The 26433-nt window shown below is 42.9% G+C and overlaps 2 protein-coding genes across 2 annotated transcripts; both read left to right on the top strand.

Annotated features, from left to right (window-relative positions):
* Positions 1 to 12255: 12255 nt before the first annotated feature.
* On the top strand, positions 12256 to 17480 carry LOC130404126 (heat shock 70 kDa protein-like). Its single transcript, XM_056608744.1, has 3 exons — positions 12256 to 12900; positions 16717 to 16827; positions 17472 to 17480. The coding sequence occupies exons 1-3, from the start codon at positions 12268 to 12270 to the stop codon at positions 17478 to 17480; spliced, it is 753 nt and encodes a 250-aa protein (XP_056464719.1). The 5' UTR covers positions 12256 to 12267.
* A 1845-nt stretch (positions 17481 to 19325) lies between these two features.
* Positions 19326 to 24123, top strand: LOC130370782 (heat shock 70 kDa protein 1-like). The gene is made up of 2 exons (XM_056576339.1): positions 19326 to 19435; positions 21245 to 24123. Exon 2 carries the CDS (start codon positions 21259 to 21261, stop codon positions 23089 to 23091), a length of 1833 nt encoding a protein of 610 aa, XP_056432314.1. The 5' UTR covers positions 19326 to 19435; positions 21245 to 21258; the 3' UTR covers positions 23092 to 24123.
* The last annotated feature ends 2310 nt before the right edge of the window (positions 24124 to 26433 follow it).

Genomic DNA, 26433 nt, shown 5'->3' with positions numbered 1-26433 from the left:
GTATAGGTCTGGGAAGAACTTCAGGCCAAAATCTTGCAAGCGAGCCGCTGGGTGCAGGTGCAACGAGATGGAGCACTTGCTGAGCCTGGACTTTCATAATCTTCGCTCTGTGAATGTAAAGGATGTTTGGTCGGAAGTTACGACGAAGAATCATAATGTGAATGGGAATATTCTATAAATCTCTTGATATCATCTTTCGTCGCAACACTTCTGCTGCAGCCACTTAAAGTCTCACTCCGAGAACCTTAAAATATGAATCAATCCATTAGAAGTATGAAAATATCTTCCCGGTGGTGCAGCAGAGCAAACAAGGTGTCCTTTGACATCTACGTTTCGAGACGATTGCAACAGTGCCACACATGATCATATTTGAATATGTTTCGGGGTAGTAATTAGCTGTCGATTTTGGAGGCCTTTATCAATAATGACCAGCTATAGATTTGCTTCCCGATGGAGATTTTTGACAAATTACATGTTAATTAGCATCTTACACGTTAAGCTGAGTCCAATGAGATCAAGCTCGGCCTCTTGCTACACCGAGATCCATGTCCTAGACCTAGGTGTACCATGTAAAATACATGTTACCATTAGCTAGAGTGTCGTTCTTGGTGTCATTGGACTCAGCTCAACGTGTAGATGCTAAATAACATGTCATTTGTGACAAATCTTTATCGGGAAGCAAATCAATAGCTGCTCAGTATTGATTAAGGCCTCCAATTTTGACAGCTAATTACTACCATTAAACATGTTCGAATATGCTCATGTGTGGCACCGTTGCAATCGCCTGGAAGCGTAGATGTTGAAGGATACCTTGTTGTCCTCTTCCGCCACCGGAAAGATATTTACATGCTTCTGATTGACTAATGAATTGATTCAGCTATTCCCCAGAAGTCTGGGGTCAAAAGGTCAAAAGGAGACGCCACCACGCCGGGGTGGAGCCAGATCTTCCTGCAAAAAACGTGCCCCCCACATACCGTTCAAAATCCACCCAAAATGTCCTAGAAGCATCCCAAAAAAAAAATGATATTATTGGCCATTTTGGCCAACGTTTTGAAAGTAATAATATTTGAGGGAATATTTTTTTGTTGTGGTTTTAGCAGCGAAATGCACCGTGTGCGTGTGTGCGTGTGTGTGTGTGTGGTGTGTGTGTGTGTGTGTGTGTGTGTGTGTGTGTGGTGTGTGTGTGTGTGTGTGTGTGTGTGTGTGTGTGTGTGTGTGTGTCTGTGTGTCTGTGCGTGCGTGTGTGTGCTTGTGTGTGCTTGTGTGTGTGTGTGTGTGTGTGTGTCTGTGCATGTGCGGTGCGTGTGTGTGTGTGTATAACACGCAATTTTATGTTGAAATGCGACGTAATCCAGTGTTCACGAAACGTACAGTGTCAACGTAGGTATGATTTTGGCGACGGGGTTGGCTCTCAGATATACGTGTTTCTAACAAGATGATATCATTAAAAGTTACATAAAGTAACAGTTTAATAACACAAACGCCGGAAGCACGTGAGCTGCTAGTTTAGCGAAAGCAACCTGACGTCGTTGAACATGCGAGCGAGCCGATCAACTCCTAATAACTATAAAACTAAAGATCAGACACAATCACTGACTGAAGATTATGCACATTAAAAAGTATATTTCTCGCTAGAAATGTTATTAGAAACACGTTTAACGGTGAATCGGTCCTAAAATATTGCATTTCCCATTCAGATAATAAAGATGAATAAAGATCATACACATTCACTGACTGAAGATTATGTAAGGAAAATGTACATTCTCGCTAGAAATGTCATTAGAAACGCGTTTAATGGTGTATCTGTCCTAAAATATTGCATTTCCCATCAGATAATAAAGATTAATATAAGCTACGCCGTGTTCCGGAGCCGCGGGGGATTCTGGGAATTGGGGTTCTCAGTTGACAAATGGGGCTTTTGTTAACTTGTTTTGTTGTTAGGATTAAGTGGGGTTAATGGGTTCGGGATGTTATGTGGTTGTGTGTTGTTCTATTAACATTGTTCGTGTGTTCATTATTGTCGACACCGTCACCGAGAGTGACGTGACCATCGTTTCGCGCAGCTGTTCCGTGTTGAAGTCTCGTTCAATAAAAACCAACTCTCGTTGTCGAGCGTTCAATAAAAACCAACTCTCGTTGTCGAGCGTGCCCCCCCCCCCTACAAACGTGTCTCCCCCCCCCCTCAACAAACGTGTCCCCCCCCCCCCCCCCCCTTCAACTAACGTGTCTCAACAAACGTGTCTCTCCCCCCCCCCCCCTCCCCGGTCAACAACAGTCTCCCCCCCCCCCCTAAACAATCGTGTCCACAATTTGCCGCGAAAGCCGTGAAACCCAAACCCCGAAACCCGCCTCCACAGCGGCACACGTGGATACTGTAGGTATAACACGCTATTTTTTACGTTGAAATGCTACGTATCCAGTGTTCATGGAAACGTACACCACTGACGTTTTTTCTTGGCGACTGGGTTGAACAACCTGACGTCGTTGAAACATGCGAGCGAGCCGATAAAATCTTCCTAATAACTATAAAACTAAAGATCAGACACAATCACTGACTGAAGATTATGCAAGTAAAAAGTATATTTCTCGCTAGAAACGTTATTAGAAACACGTTTAACGGTGAATCGGTCCTAAAATATTGCATTTCCCATTCAGATAATAAAGATTAATAAAGATCATACACATTCACTGACTGAAGATTATTCAAGGAAAAAGTACATTTCTCGCTAGAAATGTCATTAGAAACACGTTTAATGGTGAATCTGTCCTAAAATATTGCATTTCCCATTCAGTTAATGCTGGGATTTGCGTATCATATGCACGCGAAATGGACGCATCCGCCCTCCACAGTAGTTAATGCTGGGTTTTGCGTATCATATGCACGCGAAATGGTCATTTGGCGTATGTACTGCACGCATTTTGAAAGTGTCAAACCGTGCGATCTGTACGCATATTGTGAGACTGGGTTGCAACCCAGTCTCACCAATATGCGTACAGATCGCACGGTTTGACACTTTCAAAATGCGTGCAGTACATACGCCAAATGACCATTTCGCGTGCATATGATACGCAAAACCCAGCATTAACTACTGTGGAGGAGGATGCGTCCATTTCGCGTGCATATGATACGCAAATCCCAGCATTAACTGAATGGGAAATGCAATATTTTAGGACAGATTCACCATTAAACGTGTTTCTAATGACATTTCTAGCGAGAAATGTACTTTTCCTTGAATAATCTTCAGTCAGTGAATGTGTATGATCTTTATTATCTTTATTATCTGAATGGGAAATGCAATATTTAAGGACCGATTCACCGTTAAACGTGTTTCTAATAACGTTTCTAGCGAGAAATATACTTTTTACTTGCATAATCTTCAGTCAGTGATTGTGTCTGATCTTTAGTTTTATAGTTATTAGGAAGATTTTATCGGCTCGCTCGCATGTTTCAACGACGTCAGGTTGTTCAACCCAGTCGCCAAGAAAAAAACGTCAGTGGTGTACGTTTCCATGAACACTGGATACGTAGCATTTCAACGTAAAAATAGCGTGTTTAACCTACAGTATCCACGTGTGCCGCTGTGGAGGCGGGTTTCGGGGTTTGGTTTCACGGCTTTCGCGGCAAATTGTGGACACGATTGTTTAGGGGGGGGGGGAGATTGTTGTTGACCGGGGAGGGGGGGGGGGGGGAGAGACACGTTTGTTGAGACACGTTAGTTGAAGGGGGGGGGGGGGGACACGTTTGTTGAGGGGGGGGGAGACACGTTTGTAGGGGGGGGGGGCACGCTCGACAACGAGAGTTGGTTTTTATTGAACGCTCGACAACGAGAGTTGGTTTTTATTGAACGAGACTTCAACACGGAACAGCTGCGCGAAACGATGGTCACGTCACTCTCGGTGACGGTGTCGACAATAATGAACACACGAACAATGTTAATAGAACAACACACAACCACATAACATCCCGAACCCATTAACCCCACTTATCCTAACAACAAAACAAGTTAACAAAAGCCCCATTTGTCAACTGAGAACCCCAATTCCCAGAATCCCCCGCGGCTCCGGAACACGGCGTAGCTTATATTAATCTTTATTATCTGAATGGGAAATGCAATATTTTAGGACAGATACACCATTAAACGCGTTTCTAATGACATTTCTAGCGAGAAATGTACATTTTCCTTACATAATCTTCAGTCAGTGAATGTGTATGATCTTTATTCATCTTTATTATCTGAATGGGAAATGCAATATTTTAGGACCGATTCACCGTTAAACGTGTTTCTAATAACATTTCTAGCGAGAAATATACTTTTTAATTGCATAATCTTCAGTCAGTGATTGTGTCTGATCTTTAGTTTTATAGTTATTAGGAGTGATCGGCTCGCTCGCATGTTTCAACGACGTCAGGTTGCTTTCGCTAAACTAGCAGCTCACGTGCTTCCGGCGTTTGTGTTATTAAACTGTTACTTTATGTAACTTTTAATGATATCATCTTGTTAGAAACACGTATATCTGAGAGCCAACCCAGTCGCCAAAATCATACCTACGTTGACACTGTACGTTTCGTGAACACCTGGATTACGTCGCATTTCAACATAAAATTGCGTGTTATACACACACACACACACGCACGCACATGCACAGACACCACACACACACACAACACACAAGCACACACAAGCACACACACGCACGCACAGACACACAGACACACAGACACAGACACACACACACACACACACACAACACACACACCACACACACACACACACACACACACACACACACACACACACACACACACACGCACACACGCACACGGTGCATTTCGCTGCTAAACCACAACAAAAAAATATTCCCTCAAATATTATTACTTTCAAAACGTTGGCCAAAATGGCCAATAATATCATTTTTTTTTGGATGCTTCTAGGACATTTTGGGTGGATTTTGAACGGTATGTGGGGGGCACGTTTTTTGCAGGAAGATCTGGCTCCACCCCGGCGTGGTGGCGTCTCCTTTTGACCTTTGACCCCAGACTTCTGGGGGAATAGCTGAATCAATTCATTAGTCAATCAGAAGCAGGTAAATATCTTTCCGGTGGCGGAAGAGGACAAACAAGGTATCCTTCAACATCTACGCTTCCAGGCGATTGCAACGGTGCCACACATGAGCATATTCGAACATGTTTAATGGTAGTAATTAGCTGTCAAAATTGGAGGCCTTAAATCAATACTGAGCAGCTATTGATTTGCTTCCCGATAAAGATTTGTCACAAATGACATGTTATTTAGCATTCTACACGTTGAGCTGAGTCCAATGACACCAAGAACGACACTCTAGCTAATGGTAACATGTATTTTACATGGTACACCTAGGTCTAGGACATGATCTCGGTGTAGCAAGAGGCCGAGCTTGATCTCATTGGACTCAGCTTAACGTGTAGATGCTAATTAACATGTAATTTGTCAAAATTCTCCATCGGGAAGCAAATCTATAGCTGGTCATTATTGATAAAGGCCTCCAAAATCGACAGCTAATTACTACCCCGAAACATATTCAAATATGATCATGTGTGGCACTGTTGCAATCGTCTCGAAACGTAGATGTCAAAGGACACCTTGTTTGCTCTGCTGCACCACCGGGAAGATATTTTTCATACTTCTAATGGGATTGATTCATATTTTAAGGTTCTCGGAGTGAGACTTTAAGTGGCTGGCAGCAGAAGTGTTGCGACGAAAGATGATATCAAGAGATTTATAGAATATTCCCATTCACATTATGATTCTTCGTCGTAACTTCCGACCAAACATCCTTTACATTCACAGAGCGAAGATTATGAAAGTCCAGGCTCAGCAAGTGCTCCATCTCGTTGCACCTGCACCCAGCGGCTCGCTTGCAAGATTTTGGCCTGAAGTTCTTCCCAGACCTATACCCTAACATTCCAATATGCATATCTGAGAATCAGGCCTCTCTTCAATAATGACAAAATGTAATGAGAGAAATACAGATTCACTTTTGTTATCTCATAAGCGGCGTGGTGCCGGCTCCTTTGACCTTTGACCCCAGACTTCAAAGACGTGGCCACATGCACAGCGGTGTCTACACACATTAAGCCACAAATGTACACCTCCATCCGCAAAAAATGGGGCCTAGAAACTAACCTCTGTCTTATGTACATTGACTGTACTGTTGGAGGTCACGCCCCTTTTCCAGCCTTTTCGAGATAGCTAGGGATGCTAAAATGTTGACACACATTTCCCGTGGCCCCCGAGAACGACATATGCAAGATTTGTAGTTCTAGCCCATAGAGAAAAAAAAGTTTCCCAAATGGACTGTCATTTGGACAAAGCCCCTTCAGAAGTGTTGCCTGCGAGACCTAATGGTTCAGAATGTGGTGGAAAAAAAGGTTTTTGAGATAGGAAGGTCCTACCGCCCTGAAATTTGAATACCATATTCTAGGGCCTAACTGGGACCCCCGCACCGAACTTGGCCCGGTCGGACCCCGAGGGCAGGAAGGGGGGGCCTGCCCTTGGGGTCTGACCGCGCCAAGTCTCGGGCAGGAAGGGCCCCCCCTTCCTGCCCTCGGGGTCCGACCGGGCCAAGTTTCGGTGCGGAGGTCCCAGTTAGGCCCTAGAATAAGGTATTAAATTTCAGGGCGGTAGGACCTTCCTATCTCAAAAACTCTTTTTCCACCACATTCTGAACCATTAGGTCTTGCAGGCTACACTTCTGAGGGGCTTTGTCCAAATGACACTCCATTTGGGGAAACTTTTATCTCTAAGGGCCTAGAACTCCAAATCTCGGATATGTCGTACACGGGGCCCCGGGAATGTGTGTAAACATTTTAGCATCCCTAGCTATCTCGAAAAGGTCGGCAAAGGGGCGTGACCTCCAACAGTACAGTGTATGTACATAAGACAGAGGTTAGTTTCTAGTCCCCATTTTTTGTGGGATGGAGGTGTACATTTGTGGCTAAAGGTGTGTAGACACAGCTGGCCTGTGGCCACGTTTTTGAAGTCGGGGGTCAAAACGTCAAAAGGAGCCGGCACCACGCCGCTTATGAGATAACAAAAAGTGAATCTGTATTTCTCTCATTACATTTGTCATTATTGAAGAGAGGCCTGATTCTCAGATATGCATATTGGACTGTTAGGGTATAGGTCTGGGAAGAACTTCAGGCCAAAATCTTGCAAGCGAGCCGCTGGGTGCAGGTGCAACGAGATGGAGCACTTGCTGAGCCTGGACTTTCATAATCTTCGCTCTGTGAATGTAAAGGATGTTGGTCGGAAGTTACGACGAAGAATCATAATGTGAATGGGAATATTCTATAAATCTCTTGATATCATCTTTCGTCGCAACACTTCTGCTGCAGCCACTTAAAGTCTCACTCCGAGAACCTTAAAATATGAATCAATCCATTAGAAGTATGAAAATATCTTCCCGGTGGTGCAGCAGAGCAAACAAGGTGTCCTTTGACATCTACGTTTCGAGGCGATTGCAACAGTGCCACACATGATCATATTTGAATATGTTTCGGGGTAGTAATTAGCTGTCGATTTGGAGGCCTTTATCAATAATGACCAGCTATAGATTTGCTTCCCGATGGAGATTTTTGACAAATTAATGTTAATTAGCATCTACACGTTAAGCTGAGTCCAATGAGATCAAGCTCGGCCTCTTGCTACACCGAGATCATGTCCTAGACCTAGGTGTACCATGTAAAATACATGTTACCATTAGCTAGAGTGTCGTTCTTGGTGTCATTGGACTCAGCTCAACGTGTAGATGCTAAATAACATGTCATTTGTGACAAATCTTATCGGGAAGCAAATCAATAGCTGCTCAGTATTGATTAAGGCCTCCAATTTCGACAGCTAATTACTACCATTAAACATGTTTGAATATGCTCATGTGTGGCACCGTTGCAATCGCCTGGAAGCGTAGATGTTGAAGGATACCTTGTTTGTCCTCTTCCGCCTCCGGAAAGATATTTACATGCTTCTGATTGACTAATGAATTGATTCAGCTATTCCCCCAGAAGTCTGGGGTCAAAAGGTCAAAAGGAGACGCCACCACGCCGGGGTGGAGCCAGATCTTCCTGCAAAAAACGTGCCCCCCACATACCGTTCAAAATCCACCCAAAATGTCCTAGAAGCATCCCAAAAAAAAATGATATTATTGGCCATTTTGGCCAACGTTTTGAAAGTAATAATATTTGAGGGAATATTTTTTTGTTGTGGTTTTAGCAGCGAAATGCACCGTGTGCGTGTGTGCGTGTGTGCGTGTGTGTGTGTGTGTGTGTGTGTGTGTGTGTGGTGTGTGTGTGGTGTGTGGTGTGTGTGTGTGTGTCTGTGTCTGTGTGGTCTGTGTGGTCTGTGCGTGCGTGTGTGTGCTTGTGTGTGCTTGTGTGTGTGTGTGTCTGTGCATGTGCGTGCGTGTGTGTGTGTGTGTATAACACGCAATTTTATGTTGAAATGCGACGTAATCCATGTTTCACGAAACGTACAGTGTCAACGTAGGTATGATTTTGGCGACTGGGTTGGCTCTCAGATATACGTGTTTCTAACAAGATGATATCATTAAAAGTTACATAAAGTAACAGTTTAATAACACAAACGCCGGAAGCACGTGAGCTGCTAGATTTAGCGAAAGCAACCTGACGTCGTTGAAACATGCGAGCGAGCCGATCAACTCCTATAACTATAAAACTAAAGATCAGACACCAATCACTGACTGAAGATTATGCAATTAAAAAGTATATTTCTCGCTAGAAATGTTATTAGAAACACGTTTAACGGTGAATCGGTCCTAAAATATTGCATTCCCATTCAGATAATAAAGATGAATAAAGATCATACACATTCACTGACTGAAGATTATGTAAGGAAATGTACATTTCTCGCTAGAAATGTCATTAGAAACGCGTTTAATGGTGTATCTGTCCCTAAAATATTGCATTTCCCATTCAGATAATAAAGATTAATATAAGCTACGCCGTGTTCCGGAGCCGCGGGGGATTCTGGGAATTGGGGTTCTCAGTTGACAAATGGGGCTTTTGTTAACTTGTTTTGTTGTTAGGATTAAGTGGGGTTAATGGGTTCGGGATGTTATGTGGTTGTGTGTTGTTCTATTAACATTGTTCGTGTGTTCATTATTGTCGACACCGTCACCGAGAGTGACGTGACCATCGTTTCGCGCAGCTGTTCCGTGTTGAAGTCTCGTTCAATAAAAACCAACTCTCGTTGTCGAGCGTTCAATAAAAACCAACTCTCGTTGTCGAGCGTGCCCGCCCCCCCCCTACAAACGTGTCTCCCCCCCCTCAAACAAACTTGTCCCCCCCCCCCCCCCTTCAACTAACGTGTCTCAACAACGTGTCTCTCCCCCCCCCCCCCCCTCCCCGGTCACAACAATCTCCCCCCCCCCCCCCTAAACAATCGTGTCCACAATTTGCCGCGAAAGCCGTGAAACTCAAACCCCGAAACCCGCCTCCACAGCGGCACACGTGGATACTGTAGGTATAACACGCTATTTTTTACGTTGAAATGCTACGTATCCAGTGTTCATGGAAACGTACACCACTGACGTTTTTTCTTGGCGACTGGGTTGAACAACCTGACGTCGTTGAAACATGCGAGCGAGCCGATAAAATCTTCCTAATAACTATAAAACTAAAGATCAGACACAATCACTGACTGAAGATTATGCAAGTAAAAAGTATATTTCTCGCTAGAAACGTTATTAGAAACACGTTTAACGGTGAATCGGTCCTTAAATATTGCATTTCCCATTCAGATAATAAAGATTAATAAAGATCATACACATTCACTGACTGAAGATTATTCAAGGAAAAAGTACATTTCTCGCTAGAAATGTCATTAGAAACACGTTTAATGGTGAATCTGTCCTAAAATATTGCATTTCCCATTCAGTTAATGCTGGGATTTGCGTATCATATGCACGCGAAATGGACGCATCCTCCCTCCACAGTAGTTAATGCTGGGTTTTGCGTATCATATGCACGCGAAATGGTCATTTGGCGTATGTACTGCACGCATTTTGAAAGTGTCAAACCGTGCGATCTGTACGCATATTGGTGAGACTGGGTTGCACTCACTCACTCTCTCTCTCTCTCTCTCTCTCTCACTCTCTCTCGTTGGCGGTACAATGCTTACAGAAGATCACTCAGATACTCTCTGAAGTTTGCTAGCCCTAGCTCTGGCTCTCCCCTTTAACCCCAAGCACTCCTGCCTCGTTATCGTTAACGGGAGTAAGTCCATGAAAGGCTTGGGAGTGGAGCCAGCAGGCTGCCAAATATCTCCCTTCAATCACCACTCCCCTCACTTCTCCCTGGCGTCTGCCACAATACATATACAAATAAAATATGCAAATACGACAGGGGTGGCCAATGGGGTGGCCGGGATGCAGTCCCCTGGCCACACCCTAGATCTGCCACTGCTTACTGTTTATAGGAGGTACCTCTGTTTCTTCTCATTCCTCTGATACCTCTTATGTGTGAAAATGTGGTCTATTTCTTTCCCATTAGAACGTTTTAAAGCTACTTTAAACATGCTTAGAGAGGAAAAAGTGCTGCTGGCGCAGTGTTTAACTTATTCCATGATTGTTTTAGACTGAAGATCTCGCTCTCTCGGGATGGAAGGTGATTTGGTGAACCTGTCCTGCTGGTTTGTCATCCTTTCTCTATGATGTTCTCCTCTGTTGGTTGGTAATTTTACCTTTTGTTCTGATTAAGGTTGTTCCGGTTATGGCTCGCCCAGATTGTTCCGTGAAGCCGAACCACTCATTATCGAAAGATGATTACTATTGCAGACTTAAAAAACAAATGAATAACTGCACAATATCTATTTAGTTTCTCACATGGGAGAAACTAATCACACGAGATGACACAGCATTAAAAGACGGCTACACCTTATGGCCTATGTCACCCTAATGTGGGCGCTAACTAGGATGTAATGAGGACGATCTAGAGGACAAAGGTTTAGTATAAAAGAACCCACAGTACCGTGGGCTGACCACAAGAAGCCTGAAACGATCAACAAGACTGAGAAGATCGACAAATGTAAGCAAACCCTTATTTCTTGTTCCATGTTTTGTTAAACAAGCCTATTTCCATAGGTCATTTATCCACTTGAGCCTGGAGCTATGCAATTTTGATTATATTCACTGAATTTACATTTAATTTAGAATATTGACAATTGATGATTGTCATCATCAATGTGACATAAGGCAGTATCAGAAAGATTCAAAGTGTATTTAGATACACAAAGCATCTATACAGTTTGTTCAAGGGAAGATCCCGCCCCTGCCATTAAGACTCAAGAGTCTAAAGTTTAGACTCTTGAGCCTGTTCTAAAGCTGTGAACGATAACTGTTTAGACTCTAAACAGTTATCGTCTACAGCTTTAGAACTGGCACTGAGAGATTCAGTTCCAACAAATAAGAGTGAAAATAAATGGACATGTACACAGAAGTGTTGAAATATACTGGCACACACGGTCATGAAAGAGATGACACATACGTGAGATATAAGAGTGACGTGTCTGGTACAGAAGTTGAGATGTCCGGATCAGGACATTGATTAGTTGCAAGTTATATGAGGATTTCCTTCAAGAAAATTAATTTGTACTATTGTTTTGTATCTTATGCTGTATCTTATTTGACATTTTGTGCTTTGACAATGTGAATGTTGGCTTAATATGTCAATGCCATGAAGTCCTTTAACATTTTAGACAATTTTGAAAGATGATTGCAGGCTTAAAGGTAAAGAAACGTTTTATTTTTTAATTAAAAGTACATTTTGAAATACTTGCCATAGATAGACTTGTCTTTAATCATCTCCATAAATATTAGCAACAGTTTGACAATGCATCTCTACCTCTCTCTGTAGCGTAGTTTTCTCTATTTAAAAAGTCAGTTAATCTATATAATAATATAGATGTATAATAATACTAGATTTTTTTTATTATTAGATTAACCTTATAGATTATAACATACTTTTTACAGTTTACATTATTATTTAAATTTCGGAACTATTGGAACTGTCAACATTCTTTTAATTTCTTCATAAATGTTGCTATTATGAAGACATAACTAATAATAATTAGCACTTATCTTTTAACTGTAAACTCCCATACAGCTATCCCCATACTCCCATACTCATCCAAGGCTTACGGTGCTGCCGTGCAGGCCACCATGCAGGCTGCCTACCCCAGACGTGGCAGGACAGCCCTAACCCTGGGCATCGAGATGGACGGAGGAGTCATGGTGCCTCTGATAGAACGGAACACCATCATCCCCACAAAACAGACTCAGACCTTTGGCACCTACACCGACTACCAGCCCGGGGTCCTGGTCAACGTCTTTGAAGGAGAGAGAGCCATGACCAAGGACAATCACCTGCTGGGCGAGTTCGAGCTGTCGGGAATCCAGTCCGCTCAGAGAGTAGTACATCGGCTCGAGGTCACCCTCGACATCAAGGCAGACGGCATTCTGAACGTGTCTGCTGTGGACAAGAGCACGGGAAAACAAATCACCATCACCAACAAGGGCCCCCTGAGCAAGGGCTGCCTGAGCAAGAAAGACATCAAGAGGATGGTACGGGAAGCAGAAGAATACAAGGTAGAAGACGAGCAACAGAGGGAGACTATAGCGGCCAAGAACGCCCTGGAGTCCTACGCCTTCAACATGAAGAGCAGCCTGCGGGAGGACAACCTGAAGGACAGAGTGAGTGAGGAGGACAGGAAGAAGGTGGAGGCGAAGTGTGATCAGGCCATCCTCTGGCTGGAGAACATCCAGCTAGCGGAGAAAGAGGAGTACCAACACCAGCTGAAGGAGTTGAAGAAGCTGTGTATACCCCTCATTCCCATGATGATAAACTTTGCACTTTTGAATATTAATTCCCTCTCTAAAAAAATATATAGTTTGAAAGACTTGATTTCTGAAAGAAATATTTGCTTTATGTTTTTAACTGAAACCTGGCTTGATGACGATACTGCTGACAATACGTTGAGAGAGTCTTGTCCAAAGGGTTTCACCTTTCATCACATCAATAGACCGGGAAAAGGGGGTGGGGTCGCCGTTATTTATTCTGAGAGATATTCAGTATCGGACCAACTTGACCTTGGTGTTTTTCCATCGTTTGAACATGTAGCATTGAGGATCAAACAGCCTGAAGACCTACTTACTGTGACTGTCTATCGGCCGCCCAATAATCCAGTAACACCATTTTATTCCCAGTTTAGACAAATGTTGAACATGATATGTCCCAACCATGATAAAATAATTATAGTTGGGGATTTTAATTTCTCTGTCCAAACAAAACCTTTCCTGAATCTTTTTAATGATCGAAATTTTCTTCAGCATGTGAAAGAACCCACCTACAGGAATGCAGGAAGTACACTGGATTTAGTTTTTACCAGGGGTATTGATGTAAGTATTACATCCATTGACCCCTTCCCTGGTTCTGATCATTATTGCATCCATTTTTACCACCAATCCAAATACCCTCCCTCCAATCACCAGCGGCTTAGGAGATGAACTTGCTTGCAGTCTCCAAGACTTAAGTTTGCAAAACAATTTTACGGAAGTGTTAGAATAGTGTCTATTAGATAAGTACACCCTCCATATATATTTTTTTAATTTTATTGTGTGAAATCCTTATTTTTGCCATCATTAGTTTAATGGTCATTCTTCTTGTCATTTGTTTAATCTTAAAGTTGGCATTGTGCTCCACTTATCTTACACAGGCATAATGTAATGCATGAAGTAGGCCTACCTCATTTCCGCCACAGGGTGGCTATGACCCATTGGTGCACTTTCTGTCCGGTGAAATAGAGCAGTGTTCAGAGATGGCGTCATTAACAAATGGGTCGCAATGTCTGTGTATGTTTACAGGTAAGTAAGCAATATAAGAGTAATAAATCTACATAAGAATGAGCTTGGCAAGGATACAAATATTTTGGGAAGAGTTGGCTGGTTACCTCTGCCGTGGGTCGCAATTCCGTCATAAGCAACTTCTTAGATAGCAGCTAAGCTAATCTTCTCCCGGTGCGCTACATGCCCACTGCACCGTCAGTCAACGGACGTGGGAAGGCATGGCTGGGGAGAGATTTTTTTGCAGAGGCATCCGTCAGCCAATCAAATCGCTTCGCCGGGTTCTTCCCGCTTCTTCCTGCTTGTTGTAAGGCAAGATTACCCGATTTCCCGCTTTCCAGTATCGTCAGAGCCCGAGTCGCGTCACAGAGCTTAAATTTGCATACGTGATCTGATTGGATGACGGATCCGTCGCTGCCGAAAAAGTTGAACATTTTTCAACTTTTTGACGGAGCCAAAGGCTCCAACGGAACGGACGGATCCACAATGCATTGCGCGTCCGTCCCCATTCAAAGTCAATGGGGATCAGTCAACGGACGGAGGTAGTGGGCACGGGGTGTTATGTAGATTGTGTTTGTTTACTTTGTATACCAAGGTTAAGAACTGATTATCAGGAGCCACAATGTACTTTTCTTTTATGTATTTCCATTGTTAGTAATTACCATGTGCATTAATATGTATTTTTGTGAACTGTTTAATAATTAGTTAGGATGTAAACAGACATAGTAAAACCTACACATGTTGTATAGCATTGTTGAGACATGGCGGACAGAACGTCATTGACAAATGTGTCGCAATGTCTGTTCTGTATGTTTACAGAACCCAGTAAAAAAATATTCTTCAAGTCACTCTTGAGTTTAATTATTCAAGTGTGCTACAGAAGCAGAGAGACGATGAAGGAAAAGAAAACAGTCAGACTTTTCTTCTGACAAATGTACTTATTGTAAGTCGCTTTGAATAAAAGCGTCTGCTAAATGCGCTAAATGTTGATATAAACCCACAGATAGATACACACCCACAGCCCACCACGTGGGGGTGGGCACGTGGTGGTTATTCAGGACCGTTTTGTCTGTTGTAACCAAATTTTATTTGTTCTAACCAAAATATAACTTTTAAAATTGAACACATCTTTTACCATAACTCAAAAACATTTCTAGTTTCTATACCCGAGAACCAATCTGTGAAGCAAATTAAAATGTGGTTTGACGTTTGAGTTTGTTATTACGTCAACGCACACATTTTAAGAGAATACATTTCCGTCTGCTCACACTCAATGTGGAAAATTCAGGTAGATCCCACATTCCATCTTAAGAAATTAGAACCTTGATCTGTTTCTCTATTCCTTATTCCTATAATGCAGCTTGCCATGATCATACACACTGAGCATGAAGAATAACCTCTCACACATGAGGGGGTCATTGCCTCGGGGGCACTCGGGGAGGCGCTGTTCCGTCTGGATTTCCCCGACACCTTTCTGGATAGGGTTCTCCATTTAATAACTCCCTTTGAGTAAAACTGAGAAACTGTAGGAGGTTGGGGGGAAAGGGGGTGAGAAAACCTACAGGATTCCTTCTGATCGGGTGGAAAGCAACATTGAATAACAAAGGAGGAGCCAGACACCACGGGCACGCTTTAATTGTTTATAACAATCAGGACATTAAAATGTTTGCGCAAACTAAAATACGAAGTGTTAAATGAGTCCAAAATGTCGATTAAAGGAAATTGTATATAGGGCTTTCCTCAACTCTTTCGCGCGCTGGCGTCCTCGTGGTCATGGTTATAATATTTATATTATTTACGGGTTAGCTGTAAATTAAAAATGCTTGTTTGTGTGTTCATTGTATTAAACTTGGTGTGCCGCTGGACGATTAGTTCAGTAAGTCACGTTTCTTGTTTCTGTCACAGATCTGGTTCTGCGCCATGCATCCCAGCAGCAGGATCAGCCCCTTGGACTGATCTGTTTATTTGGTTTGGTTTTGGAGTGCGGACTGAGCGTGTGTGTGTGTGTGTGTGTGTGTGTGTGTGTGTGTGTGTGTGTGTGTGTGTGTGTGTGTGTGTGTGTGTGTGTGTGTGTGTGTGTTCCACTTCAACATATTTTTTTTTCAGATTACATTATTGTTTAAATGTTGTAACGATCCGATCTGTCAACATTATGTTAATTTCTTTATAAATGTTGCTATTATGAAGACATAACCCTCAATTCTAACACTTATATTTTATCTGTAAACTCCCATAGCACATCTATATCCCTTTCATATCCTTTATCTGTATATTTTAATGACATGGTTATTTGTTACCTGTTTCACACTTGAGAATGCCTTGATTCAAAGCAGTTCACGGCTACTTCTGCTCCAGTTCGCTAATGCGCGTGTGACTAATAATATTTAAAAAATGAACAAAACGTATTGTTCTGTATTGCAGCAGGAGCGCCACGCAGGCAGCCTGTGGACCACCAGAGGGCGCCAGAGCAGGGCTTCACCCAGCAGTTTGTCCACCAACAGCAGCTACTGGCAAGGTGGGACCACTGCTATAGTATATTGGTTACCCCCTGACTGAGTATGCCTAAAAGTAATAAGGTGTACAGAATAATACTGTGTATATTGTGTACATTTATTGTTTATATATGATCTGCATGTCTGGCTGCCTCTCAATCTGTCTGTTTGTGTCTGCCTCGCCATGCATGTCTGTCCGTAGGCCTCTCTGTGCGTTTGTCTTGTCTGTCTGTCCGTCCGCCCGCCTTCCTTTCCATTTGTCATCTGTCGATCTGCATGTCCTTCTGCCTGTCTTGCTCTCAACCTGTGTGTCTGTCTCTCTCTCCCCCAGGATGCGGAGGCGATCTACCTGTGGCTGAGGGAGTTCCAGTTGGAGCAGTACACGGGGAACTTCATCAACTCTGGCTACGACGTTCCCACCATCAGCAGGATGACTCCCGAGGTAGCGCTCTCTCTGATCCCCAGTGTCATGTTGGAAAAGCTTAATTATGATATCACGTGGGTTTTGATTAACTTTTGCCCAATGTTGTTGACGCCGGTGTTCAGATTTGGGCCGCTATTGCTTGCAGTGTGAACGAGGCCTACTTGTATCTTATATGCAAGTGTGTAAGTATGTTGAGTTTTCTCTCAAAGTCTTATTGTTTTTTTAATCAATTTTCACTCATGTGAAACTTCCTGTCTCAACAATCCTACAAACTTTTGTAGTATTTTCTGTTGCGAAATAATTGAAATATCTGTTGCATACAAAGTGATGTCTGTCCTATTAAGTCATTGATTTCCATGGGATTCGATGTTGTATTATTAAAAGAGCAGATTATTTACTATTGCTCTATGCAGGCCTATGAAGCTTTTTAAAACCAGTAGGCCTATGTAAAATGAGTTTTACATTCTGGTTACAACTGTAAAACGCTGTAAAATATCAAATAATATGCATACTATTTTTGGGAACGTATTCATTTTAATGTAGTCAGTCTCTATTATTTAAATTAATCTAAATATGTATATTTTATACTAGAGGTATAAACATGAGATAATTTATAATCAACCAATGTCTCATATTTTCTTGTATTATCTCTTATTCCCAAGAACATGTAAAACTGAAGATATTGTGTGTTTAATATGCATAAATGTATAATGAAATCGTATGTGTAACCAGAAGAGGTTATTGTTGACGTTCTGACTTGTAAGGAGTAGTACTTAAGCGGTTCCCAAACTTTTTTTCCTGCGGGTTGGCGCACCCCCAATCCCAACTTCAAAAAGAAGCAAAAAAAACCGCATCAAAGCTTTGTTTTATCTCCATATAAAGACTCATGTTTAATCATGCGCAAATAACCATAACACGCATGACAATAACAACATAAACAAAGTTTCAATATAATGCAACAAAGCTACGCACAAGCTTCAACTTTTAAGAAAGCACAGTTATTTTCAGCCGCGTAAAAGAAAAATTGCAGCAATAGGCCTATTAAATGACCGCGGAGCTAGCATCATCATCATCATAACACAACGGTTATGGAAATTAGAACGACAGTAGGATAGCCTATTGAATTAAATTGCAATGAAGATGCAAACGATCCACAACATTAAAGAGAATAGGTTCCGAAACAGATCAAATAATCTGTATCGCCGATCCAACCCAGACCCAGATAATTGTCATCATATTTCCTCAATTTTTCCCGTCTGGTGGTCACCCTCATCACCTATTTTTTGCTATCTCCTTCCCTACTCTTCAGTTTCCTCCGGCGCATCGTCTGACTTCCGCTCATTTTCTTTCTCTATTCTCTCCGTCTCTCTTCCCTGCAGATCCTCACTCTCTCTTGGTCCCTCTCCTCCTTCGTGACCAACAACTTGATCATAAAATGTCCCACTTGACAGTTTCCTTGATTTCAGCCAGTGAAGCATATTTATATGTAATACATAAGGAATGAATAAAACGAGTTGGCTCGCACATAGCCTAGCCTGCAGTGCTTAGAAGGAGACAACAGTGAGTAGAAGAAGACAACAGCTGTCTTCTTCTACGTTTCTATCAAAAACTAATAAATTATAGTTTTTTATTTAAAATAAAAGGGATTACAAAGGACATGTTTACTGGTCATGTTTTTTTATTGTATGGAAAAATCCCACTTAATCCCACAGCACTGTAATTGTGTAATATTACACCAGACCGCCATTACATTTTTCATCTCGCGGACCCCCTGGTGGCAGCGCGGGTACCCCACTTTGGGAATCCTTTAACGCATTACTGCTGTGTGCATAAAGTACTTCCTATATGGAATGCTACATTGATACTTGTATGTTTATGAAAGGCATCTATGCGGTATCTCTCCTGCCAACGTTTTGTACTAAATGACTTCACCATCTAGACCGGTTTGTCGCCTGGATGCTTGACTATTACCGGAGATTCTCCACCTCCCTACCGCTCAGGAAAACCCCAGTTTTTAAGACCTTTGTGTGTGTGTGTGTGTGTGTGTGTGTGTGTGTGTGTGTGTGTGTGTGTGTGTGTGTGTGTGTGTGTGTGTGTGTGTGTGTGTGTGTGTGTGTGTGTGTGTGTGTGTGTGTGTGTGTGTGTGCGTGCGTGTGTGCGCGCTTGCAAGGATTTACTTGTTCAAAATGTATCCATAAAATATTGTCCTTATACCTGAAGACTGTCAATGAGGAATGTACATTAATTTTGATCAACCATTGCAAGCAGTTCTAAAAACCGACTCATCAGTTCACTGTGATTAGGCCTACAGCCAAGAAGCGCAAAGAGGACCCTGCAGGCATCAGTAGGCCTACTTGTAGTTCTAGTTGTGCAAACTATCATTTTTTTCCGGTTTTATATCATAGCCTACGAACTTCTGAGGAGCGTTTCATGAACACTCTTATTTCGGAAGAAGGGAAGGGTTACGTAAAGACACGTAAGAGCTTCCGACCTCCGAGCTTCTTTGAAGGCGGCATAAAATCACCGGCAGCAGTGACTGTTGAAATAGACAGAAGTGCTTACTGAGAGAGGAGCGCGAGACTCGCATTCAGTGTGCTTAACGATTACTGTTCATCGCTTACTAACTGTAAGTAAATAATTATTTCAACATTTACTATCAGATTTACATTACATTTACCGATTATTATACTTTTGGAAAATAAGAGGTATTCTTTTTGCTATGCCATTTGTTATAAGCAAAAGTTTTATTATATAAGTTAACATATGCAGGGTTGCCAACTCATCCCGCTCTCACGCTTTCAGCATCAATCTCACGCAAGAAATATAACGCCAAATAGCCCATTTTTTTTTTGTCCGTCCGTTGATCACTCACTAGAACAAATGAAATACAGGAAACATGCTCGTTAGATTTATCCATCTATTTATCTATCTATCGATCGATCTTGAAGGATGGTTCCATTTGTCTTTCGACACTATGCCCAAGTCGGACGACCGATTTTCACTTCAGGACCGTTCGATCGATCGATCTATCTACCTTGACCGACTGCCACGACTGCAGTGCAGGCTGACCTACAACGTCTTCTGCACACCTTTCTCCGTTGATTCGCCGCTCCCTTGCGTCTTTTAGTTGCGCGTGAACATTTTTGAGTGAAAGACGCGCGTTTTGGAAGAAGAAAAGCGTTGGTTAAGGTCTGAGGGCGCAAATAATGGCCTCAAACTAGTGCTGTCATTTTTAAATGACAACGTTACGTTGTTTTATTACTATTGTTTATTTAACGCAATTATTCGGTTACTCCGCTATTTAGTTTAATTTACTTATTATAGCGTACTGCTCAATAGGCCTACCTACAATTACGGCCAGGATATCAAAAGGAGCAAAAACATCGAATGTGCATTTTTATGTAATTCCCAACATCTGAACAAGAGAGAAAGATGGCGAAAATATACCCTTTTCAAAAACTCGTCCAGTCTCTCTCCCTCCCTCCTTCCATGTCTACTGTCTCTCTACCTCTCTGTGTGGACTGTGGACCTGATTGGAATTCAACTAGAACATGTTAGTTTGGTGTTTCTTAGCCTATATTTTATTTATATTACAAGTGCCTTTCGAACTGAGCACGGCAAGAACAAGTCAATATCGGCATTATAAGGGCTACATGATCCATAGGCTATGTTACAATTTCAAATATTTTAATTAGGATATAATATTTTAATTCTGATTTAACATTAATTCCATGTTGTTTCTTTTTCAATATCTGTCATTAGGCTAAATAAAGTCATGTTTGGCAATGATCGGGGTTCAATTAACCTATTCTCGCAATATAGACCCTAATGGTTTTCTCATGGTTTGACAGCCCTCCTCAAAACAAAATTACAAGGTGTTATCAACCAATAGCTACATTACTAAACGAATTAAAGGACATGACACACTGTTACCTTCGGTTCCATTCCTTCTTTCTGGATCAGACTGGGAATACATTCTGAGGTCTTGGTTAAACACATATCTATAGCAGCAGGTGTCTGACTCAGTATACAGCTATGTTCCCATGTCAATGCATGATTAAATGCATGATTGAAAAATATCTTCACACATTTTGAATGTCGTACGTCAACAACAGCCAATGGCTTTTATATAAGCGTCCTTCAATTTGTTTATACTAAGCGAGGACTGTTTTGCAAAAAAAAGAAAAGGGTTACGGTTATCAAAAATGTGCGTCCACTGATATTTTGCAAAGTCTCACTACAGCCAAAGTCCCAAAGTTGTCAACCCTGCATATGTCGAAATCTAGTTTCATATTAATTATATTTTATCTATAAAAATATATAAAATTGGTTCTCTCTATAGATTATAAAATCCCTTTTTTAATTTAAAGTTGTTGTTTTTTTAAAACAATTATAAATTTGAACGCTTGTCTTTTAACTGTTAACTCCCTGACAGCTATCCTCAGCAAGATGTCTGCTGCTAAGGGTGTAGCAATCGGTATTGACCTGGGCACCTGCTACAGCTGCGTGGGGGTGTTCCAGCACGGCAAAGTGGAGATCATCACTAACGACCAGGGCAACCGGACCACCCCCAGCTACTTGGCGTTCAATGACACGGAGAGACTCATCGGAGACGCAGCCAAGAACCAGGTGGCGACGAACCCCACCAACACCGTGTTCGGCGCCAAGCGCCTGATTGGCCGAAAGTTTGACGATGTGGTGGTGCAGGCGGACATGGAGCTCTGGCCATTCACGGTGCTGAGCGACGCGGGGAAGCCCAAAATCCAGGTGGAGCACAAGGGGGAGAACAAGTCCTTCTACCCTGAGGAGGTGTCCTCCATGATCCTGGTGAAGATGAAGGAGATCGCCGAAGCCTACCTGGGCCAGAAGGTGTCGAACGCAGTCATCACGGTTCCAGCTCACTTCAACGACTCCCAGCGTCAGGCCACCAAGGACGCAGGAGTGATCGCCGGCCTCAACGTCCTGAGGATCATCAGCGAGCCCACGGCGGCCGCCATTGCCTACGGTCTGGACAAAGACAAGAGCAGCGAGCGCAACGTCCTGATCTTTGACCTGGGTGGGGGCACCTTCGACGTCTCCATCCTGACCATCAAAGACGGCATCTTTGAGGTGAAGTCCACGGCCGGAGACACTCATCTGGGTGGAGAGGACTTTGACAACCGCTTGGTCAACCACTGTGTGGAGCAGTTCAAGCGGAAGTTCAAGAAGGACATCAGCCAGAACAAGAAGGCTTTGGGGAGGCTGCGCACGGCTTGTGAGCAAGCCAAGAGATCTCTGTCGTGCATCACCCAGGCCAGCATCGAGATCGATTCTCTGCATGAGGGCACCGACTTCCGAACCTCCATCACCAGGGCACGCTTCGAGGAGTTGTGCTCAGACCTCTTCAGGGGAACCCTGGAACCCGTGGAGAAAGCCCTGATGGACGCCAAGATGGACAAGAGCCAGGTCCACGACATTGTCGTGGTGGGAGGCTCCACGCGAATCCCCAAGATCCAGAAACTCCTGCAGGACTTATTCAACGGCAGGGAGCTCAACAAGAGCATCAACCCAGACGAGGCTGTGGCTTACGGCGCCGCGGTGCAGGCCGCCATTCTCAGCGGCGACACGTCGGCGAACGTCCAGGACCTGCTGCTCCTGGACGTGGCGCCCCTTTCCCTGGGCATCGAGACGGACGGAGGAGTCATGACGCCCCTGATCATACGGAACACCACCATCCCCACCAAACAGACTCAGACCTTCTGCAACATCACCGACAACCAGCCCGGGGTCCTGATCCAGGTCTTTGAAGGAGAGAGAGCCATGACCAAGGACAACAACCTGCTGGGCAAGTTCGAGCTGTCGGGAATCCCGCTCGCTCTGAGAGGGGAGCTTCAGATCGAGGTGACCTTCGACATCGACGCAGACGGTATTCTGAACGTGTCTGCTGTGGAACAGAGCACAGGCAAACAGAACAAGATCACCATCACCAACGACAAGGGCCGCCTGAGCATGGAAGACATTGAGAGGATGGTGCAGGAAGCAGACCAATACAAGGTAGAAGACGAGCAACAGAGGGAGAACATAGCGGCCAAGAACGCCCTGGAGTCCTACGCCTTCAACATGAAGAGCAGCCTGCGGGAGGACAACCTGAAGGACAGAGTGAGTGAAGAGGACAGGGAGAAGGTGGAGGAGAAGTGTGAGCAGGCCATCCTCTGGCTGGAGAACAACCAGCTAGCGGAGAAAGAGGAGTACCAACACCAGCTAATGGAGTTGGAGAAGCTGTGGAACCAGTACTTGAGTTGAGGGGGGGTGGTGGTGGTTAGGGGAGGGAATCTCTTGGCACCTCACGATTCGATTCCGATTATGAGGTCAACTATTCGATTATCGATGCATCTTGATGCAATTTTCTTTTCTTTTTTACAGTTCCATGCGTGATTTTAAATATATACGTGAGTATATGCTCAAAGTATACGAGTTTTCTACTCAGAGTTTGCTAATCACTTCCTACTATTGTGATCATCATTTAAGACATCAACAGATGAACCTTATCTAATCTTGTATGAGAGAAAAAGCTTTGTTCCAAAATATGACTTTCTATGAACAATGCAATTATCAATACAGCTTGCATAACAACACAATGTAAAAAATAAAACAGATCAGTTTTCTTTTTTTTCTATGTCATTAAAGAGTTCTTGTGTCTGGCTGTGAGTTTGCGTTCATGCTATGCGTAGGCTGAATCGCAATCGTGTCAAGACAGATCACATTGGCCAATACGCACTGAAGATAAACTAAATGTATCCCTGTCTGGCGAACAGAATGTTGCAGCAGGCAAACAAATTAAAAAAAGGAAAAAAAAAGGTCATGGTTTTTCGTGGGTAGTGTGGCGGAGCGTTTCCGGAGTTAACTCCAGGGGCGGTTCTAGACCAATTTTCATGGGGGGGCCAGACTGGGGCCAGTTGTTTTGTTGGAGGGCCACATTGAACCCGGGACGCAAAATATTTAGTTTAGTACTAAGCAGAGATGTGGACTCGAGTCACATGACTTGGACTCGAGTCATGATTTTGATGACTTCAGGCTTGACTCGACAAAATTACGCATGACTTGCGACTCGACTTAGACTTGACTGCTATTGACTTGAGACTTGACCCTGACTTGGCCTCTTTGACCTGTAACTACAAAAAAGTCAAAAACATTTATTGTTTTAGATATCTAAAATATTTCCCGCCTGGAGGGCTAGTCTAGACACCCAAGACCAGGGGTGGACAGGCCATCGGGAGGTTCGGGAGATTTCCCGAACGGCCAGACGGTTTCAGGCCGAGCCTATGGAAGCATATATGTAGCAAAATTCAAATGGCAATGCAATTTGCAATTACATTTGACAATTCATTATGCAATTTTATAATGTAATTTGTAAATACGTTATTCAAAGTGTATTGTAACATGCAAAGTGACAATGCAATCCTCAATTAAATTTGCAAAAGTTATAACAATACAAATAGAATAACATTTTGTCATTCTTTGAGTTCCTTTATACAAATTGAAAAGCTATAGCATCCCCGTGATTGCAATCCACTTCGCCACGCTCTGTGTGTTGCGATATTCAAATGACATTTCAATCCGCAAAACGAACGCTTTGCAAAAGATTTGGCAAAACGGAATCCAAAACGGAATCCAAAGCGGAATCCAAAAAGTCAATATGCAAAGTGGCAAACGTATCAGCCAATCAGTGTCTGGGCGGGAACTACGTCACTTGCTCGTAATTTCCTTGTTCACGTTCACTTCTAGTTCGTATGTGTCAGGTCCATGGTCACCAATGGAGATTATTGATACGCTCCGAAGTTTGGCCGATGATGTGGAGAACAATCGTGTTGAAGACACAGATGCAGTAGATAGAGTGCGTGTTCTGGGAGATAGGATAGACGACTTATCCTCACTGGTACGTTTTGACGCCAGTGTGGTAAACACAAAGATTTCCCAAGTGCTACAGGCACTGGGTGCGAAACATAGGGTCGGGAGACCCACCGTCTCCACCCACTCCTCACCTACAAAGCTCTCCACAACCTAGCCCCCATTACCTCTGGGACCTCCTCCAAGAATACACTCCCTCCCGCTCCCTCCGCTCAACCTCTGCTGGACTACTATGTATCCCCACATCACGACTCATTACGAATGGGTGCCCGGTCATTCAGCTGTTCAGCACCCAGGCTCTGGAACTCCCTCCCCCCACACATAAAACAGTCAGACACCATTACAACCTTCAAGTCACAACTCAAAACTCACCTGTTCAAACTCGCACACAACGTCTAACTGATCACTGTCTTGATTGTTTGTTTTGTCTTGTTTTTGTTTTATTTATTTATTTATTTATTATTTTTCCACAATGTCTTGTTTTTAAACGATTTATGATAACTTTATGCTCTGTAAGGTGACCTTGGGTGTCTTGAAAGGCGCCCTTTAAATTAAATGTATTATTATTATTATTATTATTACCGTGGAGATACTGTCACGTTAAAATTGTACCGGGGGCGAAAATTGTACCGGCCTACGTCATCAGTTGTTGACAACTTGACAACTGATTTGATTGGGTTGTCCGTTGCCGGGCAGGTTTCAAAAACCATTCGCGCTCATGTTGCCGAACACCAAATAACATAATACAGATAATAACAGATCGCTAGATAACACTTGTTTTTACTTTATATTTGTATTGTATTGAATTGTTTAATCGAATTTAGCAAGTAAACTGAGTGTTTAAAGCAGGTTTCAAAAACCTGTCTTGTCACGCTCAATAGAGTGGCGAAGTCACGCCCCTTCCGGTAGAGCTCATGGGACCTATGAGATCGAAAAATATGAATGGGTGTCAATGGAGAGAAAATAATTATTTTCTGGTCCCGGTCTTTATATGCCCTGGATTACACATATGTTGTTTGTGGATTTAAATGATAATTTTTCATGCAAAGAGTTCAACCGTTTATTGTGCAATTGTTCAGATAAAGGCTGTAGAGAAAACACAACGAGAAAGACTACACGGCTCGTATGTGACGTCACGCTCCCTGCGACTGGCGTGGAGAAGACCGTCAATCTTCCCATCGGCATAACTGAAACTCTGCACGTGCCCCGATTTATGATGGTTTTCACCTCTTTCGATGCTTTTATCCTCCCCTTGGAAACAGCGGTGAAGTGGGGCAGAGAGATCGCCATCTCTGTGCCGAGTTCCAAGTGCGTGTGTTGTGACGTATATCATATGCGTCGAGAGCAGCGAAGAGCATACACTGGAAAAAGCCTTCTGTTGAACCAATTAAAAAAAACATGGGTAATGGTTCACATCTATATTACATAACTTGAGCCAATGACAAATATATAGCTTGCCTCAAACAATATTTCCTATGTTCATAAAAACAAAATAATACAACTTGGCACCAAGTATAATTCTATTCTTTGAATGAAGTTAATACATTTAAATCGTATGTTAAATCCTAAACAAAAAAATATTGATTCACTCCAACAATTGGTTCTCATTTAAGATATATCTATCAGAAATAATTTGGTTTATCCAATCAAAAAGATTACAATTTAATCAAACAAATGTTTCTCATTATTGTATACATCATCATCATTTTTTCCCGCTCGGCTCTCGCCGCTTCATGG

Source organism: Gadus chalcogrammus, chromosome 2 (assembly GCF_026213295.1).
Source record: "Gadus chalcogrammus isolate NIFS_2021 chromosome 2, NIFS_Gcha_1.0, whole genome shotgun sequence".
NCBI classification, from domain to species: Eukaryota; Metazoa; Chordata; class Actinopteri; order Gadiformes; family Gadidae; genus Gadus; species Gadus chalcogrammus.
The sequence above is the reverse complement of the archived record's forward strand: the minus strand, read 5'-3'. Positions and strand labels throughout refer to the sequence as shown.

Excerpts from the sequence above, each read along its gene's own strand:
- LOC130404126 (XM_056608744.1), top strand. The coding sequence starts at position 12,268 with ATGGACGGAGGAGTCATGGTGCCTCTGATAGAACGGAACACCATCATC. Across the intron at positions 12,901-16,716 it reads TTCCCATGATGATAAACTTT|GATGCGGAGGCGATCTACCT; the intron begins GCACTTTTGAAT and ends TCTCTCCCCCAG.
- LOC130370782 (XM_056576339.1), top strand. The coding sequence starts at position 21,259 with ATGTCTGCTGCTAAGGGTGTAGCAATCGGTATTGACCTGGGCACCTGC.